Source organism: Salmo salar, chromosome 23 (assembly GCF_965601325.2).
Source record: "Salmo salar chromosome 23, fSalSal1, whole genome shotgun sequence".
NCBI lineage: Eukaryota > Metazoa > Chordata > Actinopteri > Salmoniformes > Salmonidae > Salmo > Salmo salar.
Window position 1 is genome coordinate 7,203,909 of NC_138313.1, and position 17,329 is coordinate 7,221,237.

General features: G+C 43.2%; 1 protein-coding gene and 1 non-coding gene across 4 annotated transcripts in view; both read left to right on the forward strand.

Annotated features, from left to right (window-relative positions):
• LOC106584009 (myomegalin) overlaps positions 1-17,329 on the forward strand; it is a 116,807-nt gene that overhangs the window by 49,075 nt on the left and 50,403 nt on the right. For all 3 annotated transcript variants that reach the window (XM_014168750.3, XM_014168752.3, XM_014168754.3), the window contains 4 exons: positions 970-1,046; positions 5,631-5,754; positions 5,964-6,136; positions 7,353-7,467. In XM_014168750.3, the coding sequence (XP_014024225.3) occupies positions 970-1,046; positions 5,631-5,754; positions 5,964-6,136; positions 7,353-7,467 (489 nt within the window). The remainder of the gene's footprint in view (positions 1-969; positions 1,047-5,630; positions 5,755-5,963; positions 6,137-7,352; positions 7,468-17,329) is intronic.
• trnas-uga (transfer RNA serine (anticodon UGA)) lies at positions 1,087-1,163 on the forward strand. Its single transcript has one exon. It is a non-coding gene; the product is annotated as a tRNA-Ser (tRNA).

The following is a 17,329-nucleotide window of genomic DNA, read 5'->3' on the forward strand; positions in this document are numbered from 1 at the left end:
GCAGACTGCACCACCCTCTGGAGAGCCCTGATACAGCCCGACATGATGCTCTCAATTGTGCATCTGTAAAAGTTTGTGAGGGTTTTAGGGCCCAAGCCAAATTTCTTCAGCCTCCTGAGATTGAAGAGGCACTGTTGCGCCTTCTTCACCACACTATCTGTGTGGGTGGACCATTTCAGATCGTCAGTGATGTGTACGCCGAGGAACTTGAAGCTTTCCACCTTCTTCACTGTAGTCCTGTCGATGTGGATGGGGGTGTGCTCCCTCTTCTGTTTCCTGAAGTCCACGATCAGCTCTTTTGCTTTGTTGACATTGAGTGAGAGGTTATTTTCCTGGCACCATACTCCCAGGGCTCTCACCTCCTCCCTGTAGGCTGTCTCGTCATTGTTGGTAATCAGGCTTACTACTGTTGTGTCATCTGCAAACTTGAGGATTGAGTTGGAGGCGTGCGTGGCCACACAGTCATGGGTTAGCAGGGAGTACAGGAGGTATTGTTTCCTACCTTCATCACCTGGGGGCGGCCTGTCAGGAAGTCCAGGACCCAGTTGCACAGGGCGGGATTCAGATCCAGGGTCGCGAGCTTAATGGTGAGCTTGTAGGGTACTATGGTGAACATCATTCTTACATAGGTATTCCTCTTGTCCAGATGGGATAGGGGAGTGTGCAGTGGGATGGCGATTGCTGAAGGGGGTGGATTGGGGGTTAGGGAGAACTAGTGCTCATATCCCACTCTTCTATTTAGAAACCTGCTTCACTCTCAAATCTCACAGATATGGGTCGGCACGTGCACTTGGGGAGACACTCATTTTGTATACTGTATTATGAAGCTTATCTGAGTCAATTCATGCCTCATACACATCATTTACCGTTACATTATTATTATATTGAACATGCATCTAATGAACATGCAGAGTAAAATGTTTCTATGTTAGATATTATTGATTGGTGTGACCTTCTGTTTTTATGCAGAACATTGAATTGAAGGTAGAGGTGGAGAGCTTGAAGCAGGAGCTCCAGGAGAACCAGGAGATTCTGGACAAGGCCCCGTGAGTACACTACCATGTCTTGTATTGTCACAGTGTCCTTGCCTTCCCTGTGGCTCAGTTGGTAGAGCATAGTGTTTGAAACGCCAGGGTTGTGGGTTCGATTCCCACGGGGGGGCCAGTATGAAATGAATATGAAATGTATGTATTCACTACTGCAAGTTGCTCTGGATAAGAGTGTCTGCTAAATGACTAAAATGCACAGACAAATACTAGAATACAGCCTACTCACTTCACAGTTGATCTCTATATTATATTCAGACTAAGTTCTCATATCCCCCTGTACTGCCCAGTCTGGTCCTAAGATAGATTCCTGCAGTTCAGACTACAGCTGGCCTCAGGGCATGTGGGTCCTTGTCCCTAACCCTCTCTTTGCTGTGTAAACTCACCTAACACAACAGTTCTAAAGCCCTGTGGAATGCGTGGTGGGCTCTTAAGTGCTTTTGAAGAGTATGAAGTGGCTCTGTGGGTAGTACAAACTTAGAAAATAGGCTTCCAAAAATGTTCTAAGGCTGTCCCCATAGGAACCCTTTTTGTTTCCAGGTAGAACCATTTTGGGATCCATGTAGGACCCTATGTGGAAAGGGTTCAACATAGAACCCACAAGGGTTCTTTCTGGACCAAAAGGGTTCTACCTGGAACCAAAAAGGGTTCTTTAACGGGTTCTCCTATGGAGACAGCCGATGAACCCTTGTAGGTTCTAGATATCACCTTTTTTCTAAAGGTGTAGGGACTAAAGATAAAAGAGAGAGATGGAGTAAGAGGGTAATAGGCAGAGAAGGGGGGAAGCCTCTGGATTGTTTTGCTGAGCCAGGGACGATTTGAGCCACAGAACCTGCCAATAGATAGAGCAGCTGTCTCAGTGTCTCTCAGTGTTAGAGATATGCTGATCTCCTCAGATACAACATGCACCCCCTTTACAGACCTTCTGTACTGTATACCAGGGCTCGGCAACAGGCCACAAGGGATTTAAAAAAAAAAGTTTGTGGTAAAAAAGACTAGAATCATCAGGAATTCAGCTAAAAATGTAATTTAGGAAATCTGTTTCCAAGTATTCTCACGAATAAAAAATAAATGTGATTGTGTCTCAATGTAATCAAGTTACAGATGTAGGATCTTAATTTGATCACTATTTTGTTGCTGAGTATGAAATGCAAACTTGTAGTGTATTCAAGGTTTAAAATGCTTCTAATTTCCACTTTAAAATGTCAGACTTGAAAAAAATTCCATTAATTATAATCCACATAATATTTAACAGTGCATTCAGAAAGTATTCAGACCCCTTGACTTTTTTCACATTTTTTTACGTTACAGCCTTATTCTAAAATGGATTCAATAAAAAAATGTCCTCATCAATCTACACACAATGCCCCCTAATGATAAAGAGAAAAAAGTTTTTTGGTTTTTTTTACTTTTTTGCACATAAAAATATATATATTTTTAAATTATTTAAATACAGTACCAGTAAAGAGTGTGCTGTCATCAAGGCAAAGGGTGGCAAATTTGAAGAATATAAAATATATTTTGTTAATTGAAATGCATTCCAGGTGACTACCTCATGAAGCTGGTTGAAAGAATGCCAAGAGTGTGCAAAGCTGTCATCAAGGCAAATATAAAATGTATTTAAATTTGTTTAACAATTTTTTTGCTTACTACATTATTCCATATATGTTCTTTCATAGTTTTGATGTATTCACTATTATTGTAAATAGTAAAAATAAAGAAAAACCCTTGAATGAGTAGGTGTGTCTAAACTTTTGACTGGTACTGTAAGTATTCAGACCCTTTGCTATGAGACTCGAAATGGAGCTCAGGTGGATCCTGTTTCCATTGATCATTCTTGAGATGTTTCTACAACTTTATTGGAGTCCATCTGTGGTAAATCCAAATGATTGGAAAATATTTGGAAAGGCACACAACTGTCTATATAAGGTCCCACAGTTGACTGCATGTCGGAGCAAAAACCAAACCATGAGGTCGAAGGAATTGTCCGTAGAGCTCCGAGACAGAATTGTGTCGAGGCACAGATCTGGGGAAGGGAGGTGACCAAGAACCCGATGGACACTCTGACAGAGCTCCAGAGATCCTCTGTGGAGATAGGAGAACCTTCCAGAAGGACAACCATCTCTGCAGCAGTCTACCAATCAGGCCTTTATGGTGGAGTGGCCAGATGGAAGACACTTTTCAGTAAAAGACACATGACAGCCCTCTTGGAGTTTGTCAAAAGGCACCTAAAGCACTCTCAGACCATGGGAAAAAGATTCTCTGGTCTTATCAAACCAAGATTGAACTCTTTGGCCTGAATTCCAAGCCTCATATCTGGAGGAAACCTGGCACCATCCCTAAGGGGAAGTATGGTGCTGACAGCATCATGTTGTGGGGATGTTTTTCAGCGGCAGGGACTGGGAGCCAAGTCAGGATCGAGGGAAAGATGAAGGGAGCAAAGTACAGAGAGATCCTTGATGAAAACCTGCTCCAGGACCTCAGTCTGGGGCGAAGGTTCACCTTCCAACAGGACAACGGCCCTAAGCACACAGCCAAGACAATGCAGGACTGGCTTCGGGACAAGTCTCTGAATGTCCTTGAGTGGCCCAGCCAGAGCCCGGACTTGAACCCGATTGAACATCTCTGGAGAGACCTGAAAATAGCTGTGCAGAGACGCTCCCTATCCAACCTGACAGAGCTTGAGAGGATCTGCAGAGAATAATGGGAGAAACTCCCCAAATACAGGTGTGCCAAGCTTGTAGCATCATACCCAAGACTCTAGGCTCTAATCACTACCAAAGGTGCTTCAACAAAGTACTGAGTAAAGGGTCTGAATACTTTTGTAAATGTGATATTTCAGTTTTTGATTTTTAATACATTTGCAAACATTTCTAAAAACCTGTTTTTGCTTTGTTAGTGTAGGGTATTGTGTGTTGATTGATGAGAAAAACAACAGCATTTAATACATTTTTGAATAAGGCTGTAACGTAACAAAATGTGGGAAAAAATCAAGGGGTCTGAATACTTTCCGAATGCACTGTACATTTCCTGTTGCTGCAGGACTATTTTCCTGCTGTAGCAAACTGGCTTAAATTGAGGTTCAGTTGTGGTCAATATGCAGTGTAAAATTATTATAATTATGTTGGGCCCGACCATCTGCTCCGACAAAAATCTGCCCTAGTTGCCTACCCCTGCTGTATACCCTCTCCAATCAACCCCTCTCCTACATCACACACTCACCTTAAAGTAGAACTTCCCCACTTTCATCACATTTCTAGACTTACTCATTGTAAAACAGTCATTGCTTCATTAGTACAGCTTAATGGATGTATTCTTTTACTTGTACTAAACCCCATGGTGCCCCCCTACTAGCACTGACTTTGCTGATAACCAAGTAAGTAAGTAAGTACATTTTCCCCCAATAAAGTAGTTATCTCACCTAGCTTTCTTAAGATGAACTGTAAGTCACTCTGGAAAAGAGCAACTGCTAAATGAGTAAAATTTAAAATGTCTAGCCCTTCTGTTTATTGTCCTCAAGAATAATAATGTAACATGACTTGACACAAGAACAATAATGTAACACAATTATCCACAGATGTAGGACCTTAATTTGAGCCAGTTTGCTACAGCATAATCCTACAGCATCAGGAAATGGGAATTATAATTACTGGACATTTTTGTAGGGGTTGATACATTTTTCGTAAGGGAACATCAAGTCAGAAATTTCAAAGTGGAAATTACAAACTTCGGAAGCATTTTAAACCTCAAATACACTACAAGTTTTACATTTCCTGTATTGCAGGAAGGTTCTCCTGCAACATGCGGATCAAATTAAGATCCTACATCTGTACCAATCAGCACCTGATTTGATACATGAATCAGCCTGTGAACAAATAATTATGTTAATTAATCAGCAATGTATACAGAGAAGTAATTACTTAATAAATCAGTTAAGTGCTTCGTCAAGACACTTTTGCCCTGAAGGAGTATGGGTAGTGGGTCAGTCCCTCTAGACCTCCTTAAGTCTAGTTGACCCGTTGGGGTTCAACAAGGGTGCCAGGGCCAAGTGGTGCTCTCCCTGATTCATAAATAAACAGTTAGCTCTGTGATTGTCATTAGAGTTCTAAAAAGACTATGACATATAGAGGGCCACAGTGGACAAGCAGTTAGAGCAACACTCTCTTGAGAGAAGCAGCCCTGGGCTAACTCTAATGGTACTGTTAGGTGGTGAGTGACGAGCAGTAATGGGCGCTCGCTGTAATAGTGAGAACTGTCAGAGGACCACAATAAATGAAAGAGAAATTATGATCTTTTACCTAGTTAGATGTAGAGAGCAGGGACCGAGCCTCAGTCCATGGCTTACTGTTTATCATACATTATCACTCTCCAGGGAGAAAGCTTGTTAGCTTTTAAACTTTGGAATAGTGGATACATAGACTACAGCAAACGACTAACCCTGCAGTACAACAGTTAAAACATCTACAGAAACATGTATCATGTTTTATTTACATATGTTTTGTAAATAGAGTTACAGGATGTGATATTCTCATTCTGCACTGTATCATACTAAAGCCTTGTCGACGTGTTCATGTGCTCTGATAGGACGACGGCGGAGAGCCTGACCAATCAGAATGAGGAGGAGCTGAAGCGTCACTGTGAGGAGCGGCAGCAGGAGATCAGCCACATTCAGGAGATCCTCGAGACCAAGGTCGAGCTGCTGCAGGAGGTCACGCGCGTGCACACACACACACACACACACACACACACACACACACACACACACACACACTAATGCAGGAGGTCACACAGTTTTGACAGAAACTAGTATTATTCCAATGTTGATGATTCCAATACACTTTGTTTCTGTGCTCAGTTTCAAATGCTGTGGTTACATTTGGAACATACACTGACATTCCTGATGCATTGTGTTGTCAGGAGGCCCAGTTAGCGCGGGGCGAGGCTGAGAAGATGGCCTCTCTGGCAGAGGCTGAGTCCCAGTGCTGCCTGGCCGTGGAGAGAGAGATGATGATGAAGATGGAGGAGGAAAAGTGTGAGGGAGGGTCACTGGGATCCAGGCTGCAGCAGGGGGCCCTGGCAGAGAAGGACAGGTTAGCAGGAGGACAGGTGCCGATCGAGGTGTGACTGGCATGTCAGTGTGTTGTTTCTCTCAGAGAATGTGTGAATTTAATGCCAGATCAGAGTTTAATGCCAGGTCAGGGTTCCATCGCCGCAGGCAGAACAGCAGATACTGGGTCTGCAGCACGACCAGGTGGACTCGGGACGGGGACAGCCAGGGGTCGTCAGGCCAGGTAGTCCTGAGACATGGTCCTAGGGCTCAGGTCCTCTGGGAGGGGAGAGAGACAGAGAGATGGGAGAATTAGAGGGAGCATATCTAAGATCACACAGGACACCAGATAAGACCGGAGAACCAGATATAACAGACTGACCTTAGACTATTGCAGCATAGATACAGGAGACAGACAGGGGGGATCGTGGGACACTGCGGCCCCGTCCAAAGTTACAGGGACAAAAAGGCAGGATATAACCCCACCCAATTTGGCAAAACACAGCCCCCACACCACTAAACGGATATCAACAGGCCACTAATTTACTACCCTGAGACAAGGCCGAGTATAGCCCACGAAGATCTTCCCACCGCAGGAGCCCGAGGACAGGAAGGAGGGAAGAGAACGAGCAAGCCAGTGACTCAGCCCCCGTAATAGGGTCAGAGGCAGAGAATCACACTGATAAAATTGACAGAGGAACAGTGCCAGAGTCGTGCCATACGTACATACTGTCCTCTACTGAAAGAGTGGTATGGGGTCACAGATATCAGTCCAACAGTTGCAGAGCTTGTTTCATTTGGAACTTCTGCCCAACAGTCATAAAACGTACAAGCCTTGTATATCACAGTTTTAGTGGTTCAATTCAGTCAATCCTATACTTTCCTCACTCTCCCTCTCGCTCTCTCAATTCAATTCAAACGGCTTTATTGGCATGGGAAACATGTTTACGTTGCCAAATGCAAGTGAAATAGATAAAGAAAAGTGAAATAAAGAATCAGAAAGGAACAGTAAACATGACACTCACAAAAGTTTTAAAAGAATAGAGACATTTCAAATGTTATATTATGGCTATGTACAGCGTAGTAACAATGTGCAAATAGTTGAAATACAAAAGGAAACAATATATAATATAAATATGGCTTGTATTTACGTTGTTTGTGCTTCACTGTTTGCCCTTTTGTGGCAACAGGTCACAAATCTTGCCGCTGTCTTTCTCTCTGCCTCTCTCACTTTCTTGCTCTCCCTCTCTCTCTCTTAGAGTAATAGAGGACCTGACTGAGGAGAGGAGGTCGCTGAGCCACCGGGTCAGAGAGCTGGAGGTCAGAGTTCACGACCTCATGACTTCCCTCCAGAAGAAAGACAGTGATGCAGAGGTAAATGAAAGTCCAGTTTTATTTACATAGCTTATTACAGTGTAAAACAACGGTATCGTATATACAACCCCTCAGCTTCTCTTTCTCTCACAGTTCACTTAACCTTTTCATATGTGAGTTCGGTCGCCCCAGCATGAGTTTTTTATGCACATGTCAGAATGCACTCACTGTTTCAAAATGTGATTGTTACGCAACAGGACAGTTAACACGCGCTGCCTGTTAATTATCTACAGGCTGTTTCAACCGGTCAATTAAAAAATTATTTTCTAACAAGTTGTATTTTCTAACAATTTGAATTGAGGTGTGTTCCTCATCCTCATTAACCTAGGGCCGGCGGGACGAAATCGTCCCACCTACATAACAGCCAGTGGAATCCTGTGGCGCGTTATTCAAATACCTTAGAAATGCTATTACTTCAATTTCTCAAACATATGACTATTTTACAGCATTTTAAAGACAAGACTCTCGTTAATCTAACCACACTGTCCGATTTCAAAAAGGCTTTACAACGAAAGCAAAACATTAGATTATGTCAGCAGAGTACCCAGCCAGAAATAATCAGACACCCATTTTTCAAGCTAGCATATAATGTCACAAAAACCCAGAAGACAGCTAAATGCAGCACTAACCTTTGATGATCTTCATCAGATGACACACCTAGGACATTATGTTATACAATACATGCATGTTTTGTTCAATCAAGTTCATATTTATATCAAAAACCAGCTTTTTACATTAGCATGTGACGTTCAGAACTAGCATACCCCCCGCAAACTTCCGGGGAATTTGCTAACAATTTACTAAATTACTCACGATAAACGTTCACAAAAAGCATAACAATTATTTTAAGAATTATAGATACAGAACTCCTCTATGCACTCGATATGTCCGATTTTAAAATACCTTTTCGGTGAAAGCACATTTTGCAATATTCTCAGTAGATAGCCCGGCATCACAGGGCTAGCTATTTAGACACCCAGCAAGTTTAGCACTCACCAAAGTCAGATTTACTATAAGAAAAATGTTATTACCTTTGGTGTTCTTCATCAGAATGCACTCCCAGGACTTCTACTTCAATAACAAATGTTGGTTTGGTCCCAAATAATACATTGTTATATCCAAACAGCGGCGTTTTGTTCGTGCGTTCAAGACACTATCCGAAAGGTTAAAGAAGGGTGACGAGCATGGCGCATTTCGTGACAAAAAATGTCTAAATATTCCATTACCGTACTTCGAAGCATGTCAACCGCTGTTTAAAATCAATTTTTATGCAATTTTTCTCATAAAAAAGCGATAATATTCCGACTGGGAATCTGCGTTTAGGTAAAAAGAGGAAAGAAAATAAAGCACGGGGTCGACTCGTGCACGTGCCTAAGCCCATTGTCCTCTGATCGGCCACTTGCCAAAAGCGTAAATGTGTTTCAGCCTGGGGCTGCCTCGATATCATTCAGCTTTTTCCCGGGCTCTGAGAGCCTATGGGAGCCGTAGGAAGTGTCACGTTACAGCAAAGATCCTCAGTCTTCAATAAAAAGAGCCAAGATGAACAACAACTTGTCAGACAGGCCACTTCCTGTTCAGAATCTTCTCAGGTTTTTGCCTGCCATATGAGTTCTGTTATACTCACAGACACCATTCAAACAGTTTTAGAAACTTTGGGGTGTTTTCTATCCAAAGCCAATAATTATATGCATATTCTAGTTACTGGGCAGGAGTAGTAACCAGATTAAATCGGGTACGTTTTTTATCCGGCCGTGTCAATACTGCCCCCTACCCCCAACAGGTTAAGTCGCATAGAAGTAGCCCATTTCAGCGTTGCGGACAATTTGTTTGAGGATTTACTGAGCCGGACAAACTTCTCTCTTCGAGGAGAGCCCACGCACTTCACCAATGTTTCCGCAGATCAAGTATGCAGACGTGTGCAGTTTTGCACGAATTGTCACATTTTCATGCTGGCGCTTGCTTTGCCTTCCTTGTTGCCTTCCTTACAAATAATAACTTTTGGACATATGTGCGTTCCTATCAAAGTAAGTGCCTTATTTTCTGTATACCGTGTTGCGTTTCTACTGTAGCATACAGTATGTATTGTAGCAGGCTCAAGGGGGTGGGGTTTCCATGTCACCAAGTTCAATAACCAAACATGCACTCGAAGCACAACTAGAATACAAATGGGGAATTTCTTAGGGAGATTTGCACACTGTGGGAAATTAAATTTCAAATCAAATTTTATTAGTCACATGCCCCCGAATAAAACAGGTATAGACCTTACAGTGAAATGCTTACTTACGAGCCCCTAACCAAAAATATGGAAAAGAATAAGAGATAAAAGTAACAAGTAATTAAAGAGCAGCAGTAAAACAAATAACAGTATATACAGGGGGGTTCTGGTACAGAGTCAATGTGCGGGGGCACTGGTTAGTGGAGGTAGTATGTACATATAGAGTTATTAAAGTGACTATGCATAGATGACAACAGAGTGGCAGTGGTGTGGAGAGGGGGGGGCAATGCAAATAATTTGGGTAGCCTTTTGACTAGATGTTCAGGAGTCTTATGGCTTGGGGCTAGAAGCTGTTTAGAAGCCTCTTGGACCTAGACTTGGCGCTCCGGTACCGCTTGCCGTGCGGTAGCAGAGAGAAAAGGGGGAATTCAGCGACCAGTTCACAGTCCACAATCCGTTCTCACTGTCTGTTCCATTCTCCAGGGGTAATCCTAAAACTCGGATCCTCAGCCAAACCGGTTCGGTACACAGTGGGGGTAATCAGACAGTCCAGGTCACAACGGGTAATCACACAGAATTATCTCTCTTCTCACACGTTTTCCTCTGTCCTCTTCCCGTTTGTGCAGCCCGCTTCCTCTTTTATCCCCAAGCACTCCATGGCTTAATGATCCACAGGCTTGCCTCGTTGGGGCAGGAAGTCCATATAAGGCTCGGGGGTGGAGCCAGCGGGCTGCAAGATATCTCCATTCAATCACCACTCCCCTCACCTCTCCCTGCCTTCTGCCACACACCCTCCACCCTCAGCTCCGACCGGGAGGGAGGGGTGGTCCAGCTCCCTAGAGCTTCCCTCCTGGACAGGGCATCGGCATTTCCATGGGCTGCACCTGATCTGTGGACAACAGAGAAAGCAAAGGGCTGTAAGGATAGGAACCAGCGGGTGACCGGGGGTTACTGTCCTCATTCCGTGACATCCAAACCAGTGGTGCATGGTCCGTTACGAGGGTGAAGTGCCGTCCCAATAAGTAATATTTCAGTATCTCCAGCGTCCACTTGATCGCTAGACATTCTTTCTCCACAGTGGAATATCTTTGTTCCTGCGGCAACAGCTTCCGACTAATGTACACGACTGGGTGTTCCTCACCTTCTTGTAGCTGTAATAGGACGGCACCCAGCCGTTTCAGACGCATCGGTCTGTACCACCAGTGGTTTGGAAAAGTCCGGGGTCACCAGCATTAGTCCAGAACAGTGCTCCCTTTAGGTCCTGCAAGGCTTTCTCTGTCTCCTCTGTCCACGTCACCTGGGCGGGCAGACGGCTCCTGGTCAGCTCTGTCAAGGGACTGGTTAGGGAGGCAAAGCGGGGAATAAATCTCTGGTAGTAACTCGTCAACCCCACAAACATGCGTACCTGCTTCTTGGTGAGGGGGCAGGGCCAGTCCCGAATTGCCTCCATTTTCTTCACTTGGCATTTGACACATCCCCTTCCGATCGTGTACCCCAGGTACTCAGCCTCCCACAGGCAGAACCGACATTTCCTTGGGTTAGCTGTTAGCCCCAACCCCTGTAAGGCCTGCAATACCGCGGCCAACTAGTTTAGATGTGTCTCCCACTCGCTCCCATGGATCACAGCATCACTGAAGTAGGCCGCCGTGTACTCACGATGGGGATGGAGAATCCAGTCCATCAACCTCTGGAAGGTGGCCAGGGCCGCATGCATCCCAAAGCACAGCTTCTTGTAGTGGAACAGCCGTCAGGGATGGCGAAAGCAGCTTTCTCCCATGCCTCGGGAGCTAAGGGCACCTACCAATAACCTGTCAAGTCGAGCATGCTGATAAATCGTGTGGTTCCTAGCCGATCGATTAGTTCATCAATTCGGGGCATGGGGTAGGCGTCGAACTGACACGCCTGACAGGAAGGGTGCTAGCAGGCTGGCCCATTGCTCATGGGGCCATTTCTCCCTAGCCGCCGTCGTCTCGAAGGCTTGGAGGTAAGCCTTGATGTCAGTATAAACCCACCGGGTTTGGGATAAGAGACTGCTGCGCCTGCAGCCACGCCGGCCTGGGCGGCTGTCAGCTGGCTGAGTTCAGCTCGCAGAAGAGCAGTCTGCTAACGCTGTTCCTCCAGCAACTCCCGATGCATAGCCTGCTGCACTGTTCACCTCCACCAGTCTGTTTAGTTATTGAGCTTGGTTTGCTTTGCCCGCATTTTCTATGGGATTGAGGTCAGGGCTTTGTGATTGCCACTCCAATACCTTGACTTTGTTGTACTTAAGGCATTTTGTCACAACTTTGGAAGTATGCTTGGGGTCATTGTCCATTTGGAAGACCCATTTGTGACCAAGTTATAACTTCCTGACTGATGTCTTGAGATGTTGCTTCATTATAACCACATCATTTTCCTACCTCATGATGCCATCTATTTTGTGAAGTGCACCAGTCCCTCCTGTAGCAAAGCACCCCCACAACATGATGCTGCCACCCCTGTGCTTCACGGTTGGGATGGTGTTCTTTGGCTTGCAAGCCTCCCCCATTTTCTTCCAAACATAACGATGGTCATTATGGCCAAACAGTTCTATTTTTGTTTCATCAGACCAGAGGACATTTCTCCAAAAAGTACGATCTTTGTCCCCATGTGCAGTTGCAAACCGTAGTCTGGCTTTTTTATGGCAGTTTTGGAGCAGTGTCTTCTTCCTTGCTGAGCGGCCTTTCAGGTTATGTCGATATAGGACTCGTTTTACTGTGGATATAGATACTTTTGTACCTGTTTCCTCCAGCATCTTCACAATATCCTTTGCTGTTGTTCTGGGATTGATTTGCACTTTTTGCACCAAAGTATGTTAATCTCTAGGAGACAGAACGCGTCTCCTTCCTGAGCGGTATGATGGCTGCGTGGTCCCATGGTGTTTATACTTGCATACTATTGTTTGATGAACGTGGTACTTTCAGGCGTTTGGCAATTGCTCCCAATGATGAACCAGACTTGTGGAGGTCTACAGCTTTTTTCTGATGTCTTGGCTGATTTCTTTTGATTTCCCCATGATGTCAAGCAAAGAGGCACTGAGTTTGAAGGTAGGCCTTGAAATATATCCACAGGTACACCTCCAATTGACTCAAATGATGTCAATTAGCCTATCAGAAGCTTCTAAAGCCATGACATAATATGTTGGACTTTTCCAAGCTGTTTAAGGCACAGTCAACTTAGTGTAAAAACTACTTGTCAAGCACAAAGTAGATGTCCTAACCGACTTGAAAAACCTGTTTTAATGACTCCAACCTAAGTGTATGTAAACTTCCGACTTCAACTGTATGTATGTATGTATGTATGTATGTATGTATGTATGTATGTATGTATGTATGTATGTATGTATGTATGTATGTATGTATGTATGTATGTATGTATGTATGTATGTATGTAGGGAGCATAATGTATTTACAGTTTTTCAAGTTCTGGTGACAAATAAATCATTCCGATTATTGCATAGATTGTAATGGACACCTATGATGTGTGTAAAATACTTTTTTGAAGGTTGTACTGATTATAATGAGCTAATGCTAATGTGTGGCACCATGTTTGTTGACATAATACAATGCATTCTGTGTGTCACTAAACGTCTGTCAGACCAAAGATGTTATAATGAGGTGAAGGAATGGTTCACTCATCTTTCGGGTAAACTTCTGGAAGTGAATGAAGGGAAGTGAATGATCGTAGACGACACACCCCCTTCAACCATGCATACTGCAAACAGACCAAACCCATCTTGTCTCCTCTTATTATCTTTGGTCGACGCTAAAAACAAACATGGCGGTGCGCACAAACTACCATTATCGGATTACTTTCGATTTCTAGAAAGTGTTTTACTCAATTATTTCAATCAATGTTGAGCTGACCCGTGATGTGATGAATTATAAATAGTAATTGCTATTAGCTAATTCATATTGTGGTTTCTATCAACCGAGAGATATCTAAATATGACCGCTTGTGTTACTTCAATATTTCCTCAGTTAGCGTTAGGACAAATGTAGTTTACATTTTCTGGTTTGGATGATTGTGTATGCTGTAGCTACTTCTGTGAATGTCTGAACATTGCATCCAAAAATAAACATGTCACATTCAGGACATAACTTTGTAAGGACTGTGTTTGTGCAAAATGTTTTTGTGAAAAAACAGTGTTGTCAGCTCAAATGCTGACTGTTGAGTCAATCGAAACTGGACGTTCTAAATAAGCCTTCTAATCAAACCGGTTTGATCGTACGCTCCAGGGACCACTGTAGAATGATCTCACCCGTTCGTTGGTACGCGTGAAAAGATTAAAGTACTCCTGAGTGGCGCAGTGTTCTAAGGCACTGCATCGCAGTTGCTAGCTGTACCACTAGAGATCCTGGTTTGAGTCCAGGCTCTGTCGCAGCCTGCCGCGATCGGGAGACCCAAGGGGCGGCGCACAATTGGTCCAGCGTCATCCGGTTTGGGGGGGGGGTTTGACCGGCAGGGATGTCCTTGTCCCATCGCGCTCTAGCGACTCCTGTGGTGGGTCGGGTGCATGCACGCTGACACGGTCGCCAGGTGTACGGTGTTTCCTCCGACACATTGGTGTAGCTGGCTTCCGGGTTAAGCGGTCATTGCGTCAAGAAGCAGTGCATCTTGGTTGGTTCGTGTTTTGGAGGACGCATGGCTCTCGACTTTCACCTCTCCCGAGTCTGTACGGGAGTTGCAGCGATGAGACTAGTGAATTTAGGAGGCTGCAGAATGCACAGAACAAAGCAGCAAGGATTGTTTTAAGGTGGAGATATGGTTATTCTGTTGCAGTCATGCGCAATGTTCTTGGTTGGTCATCAATCGACAAGATAATTGAAAAAAACATGCTTATTAGAGGCAGCTGGTCATCGTTGTCTCTAATTGGAGATCATACTTAAGTAGTTGTTTTTTTATTTTGAGTTAGTGTATGTTGCACCGTTCTGTCACGGCTGTTGTAGGAAGGAGCGGACCAAAACGCAGCGTGTGTATCGTTCCACATTTTATTTAAACTGTGAAACTATGCAAGACATACAAATAAACTAAAATAAACAAAACAACAAACCGTGACGGCCACTCATGGCCACTCAAGGTATTGGAGTGGCCATCACAAAGCCCTGACCTCAATCCTATAGAAAATTTGTGGGCAGAACTGAAAAAGTGTGTGCGAGCAAGGAGGCCTACAAACCTGACTCAGTTACACCAGCTCTGTCAGGAGGAATGGGCCAGAATTCACCCAACTTATTGTGGGAAGCTTGTGGAAGGCTACCCAAAATGTTTGACCCAAGTTAAACAATTTAAAGGCAATGCTACCAAATACTAATTGAGTGTATGTAAACTTCTGACCCACTGGGAATGTGATGAAAGAAATAACATCTGAAATAAATCATTCTCTCTACTATTATTCTGACATTTCACATTCTTAAAATAAAGTGGTGATCCTAACTGACCTAAGACAGGGAATTTTTACTAGGATTAAACGTCAGGAATTGTGAAAAACTGAGTTTAAATGTATTTGGCTAAGGTGTACGTAAACTTCAACTGTGTATATACTGTATTCTATCCTATTCTACTGTATATTAGTCTATGCCGCTCTGACATTGCTCGTCCAAATATTTATATATTCTTAATTCCATTCCTTTACTTTAGATTGTGTGTATTGTTAGATATTACTTGTTAGATATTACTGCACTGTTGGAGCTAGAAACACAAGCATTTTGCTAAACTTGCAATAACATCTGCTAAATATGTGTGTATGTGACAAATAAAATGTGATTTGATTAATCCACTCTTGCTTAATTGCCATGGCATTGTGGAAAAATTATGCAATGTCTGTTTTGGCTGTAATGGAACTTGCATCTCGTATTGCGGGTGGTAACTGTAAAAAGTCTATACTTTACTCCAGGATACCCTTAACTGGCGGTAATTAGCTTTATTGACATCAGGGGAATTTAGTGAAAAGTTTCTGCCTATTTGCAACGCACGTCCTTGTTATTGGATTTCCATTTCCGTTTTCGTGTGTTCCACTTGAATTCAGCAGTGTCTATGAATCACATGATTATGAAGGCATAAATATATGAAAGTGTGTTTTCATATTTTACATTTATGTAGTTCTGTCTTTGTGATGTACTTGTCTAGGCTAGGCGGGACGAATTCGTCCCACCTACGTAACAGCCACTGCTATCCTGTGGCGCGATTTTCAAAACCTTAAAAATCCTATTACTTCAATTTCTCAAACATATGACTATTTTACAGCCATTTAAAGATAAGACTCTCGTTAATCTAACCACACTGTCCGATTTCAAAAAGGCTTTACAACGAAAGCAAAACATTAGATTATGTCAGCAGAGTACCAAGCCAGAAATAATCAGACACCCATTTTTCAAGCCAGCATATAATGTCACCAAAACCCAGAAGACAGCTAAATGCAGCACTCACCTTTGATGATCTTCATCAAATGACAACCCTAGGACATTATGTTATACAATACATGCATGTTTTGTTCAATCAAGTTCATATTTATATCAAAAACCAGCTTTTTACATTAGCATGTGACGTTCAGAACTAGCATACCCCCCGCAAACTTCTGGGGAATTCGCTAACATTTTACTAAATTACTCACGATAAACGTTCACAAAAAGCATAACAATTATTTTAAGAATTATAGATACAGACCTCCTCTATGCACTCGATATGTCCGATTTTAAAATAGCTTTTTGGTGAAAGCACATTTTGCAATATTCTAAGTACATAGCCCAGGCATCACGGGCTCGCTATTTAGACACCCGGCAAGTTTAGCACTCACCATAATCATATTTACTATTATAAAAATTTCATTACCTTTTGTTGTCTTCGTCAGAATACACACCCAGGACAGCTACTTCAATAACAAATGTTGGTTTGGTCCAAAATAATCCATCGTTATATCCGAATAGCGGCGTTTTGTTCGTGCGTTCCAGACACTATCCGAAATAGTAAAGAAGTGTCACGCGCTTGGCGCAATTCGTGACAATAAAATTCTAAGTATTCCATTACCGTACTTCGAAGCATGTCAACCGCTGTTTAAAATCAATTTTTACGACATTTTTCTCGTAGAAAAGCGATAATATTCCGACAGGGAATCTCCTTTTCGGCAAACAGAGGAAAAAATCCCAAAGGCGGGGGCGGTCGGGGTCACGCGCATAAGCTAGTGTCTCTTGATCGGCCACTTGAGAAAGGCGATAATGTGTTTCAGCCTGGGGCTGGAATGACGACATTCTGTTTTTTCCCGGGCTCTGAGCGCCTATGGACGACGTGGGAAGTGTCACGTTAGAGCAGAGATCCTTAGTAAATGATAGAGATGGAAAAGAAGTTCAACAAATGGTCAGACAGGCCACTTCCTGTAAAGGAATCTCTCAGGTTTTGACCTGCCATTTGAGTTCTGTTATACTCACAGACACCATTCAAACAGTTTTAGAAAATTTAGGGTGTTTTCTATCCATATGTAATAAGTATATGCATATTCTAGTTACTGAGTAGGAGTGGTAACCAGATTAAATCGGGTATGTTTTTTATCCAGCCGTGTCAATGCTGCCCCCTAGCCCTAACAGGTTAATGTTATGTATGATGTCATGTTTTATGTTTTACATTTACATTTTAGTC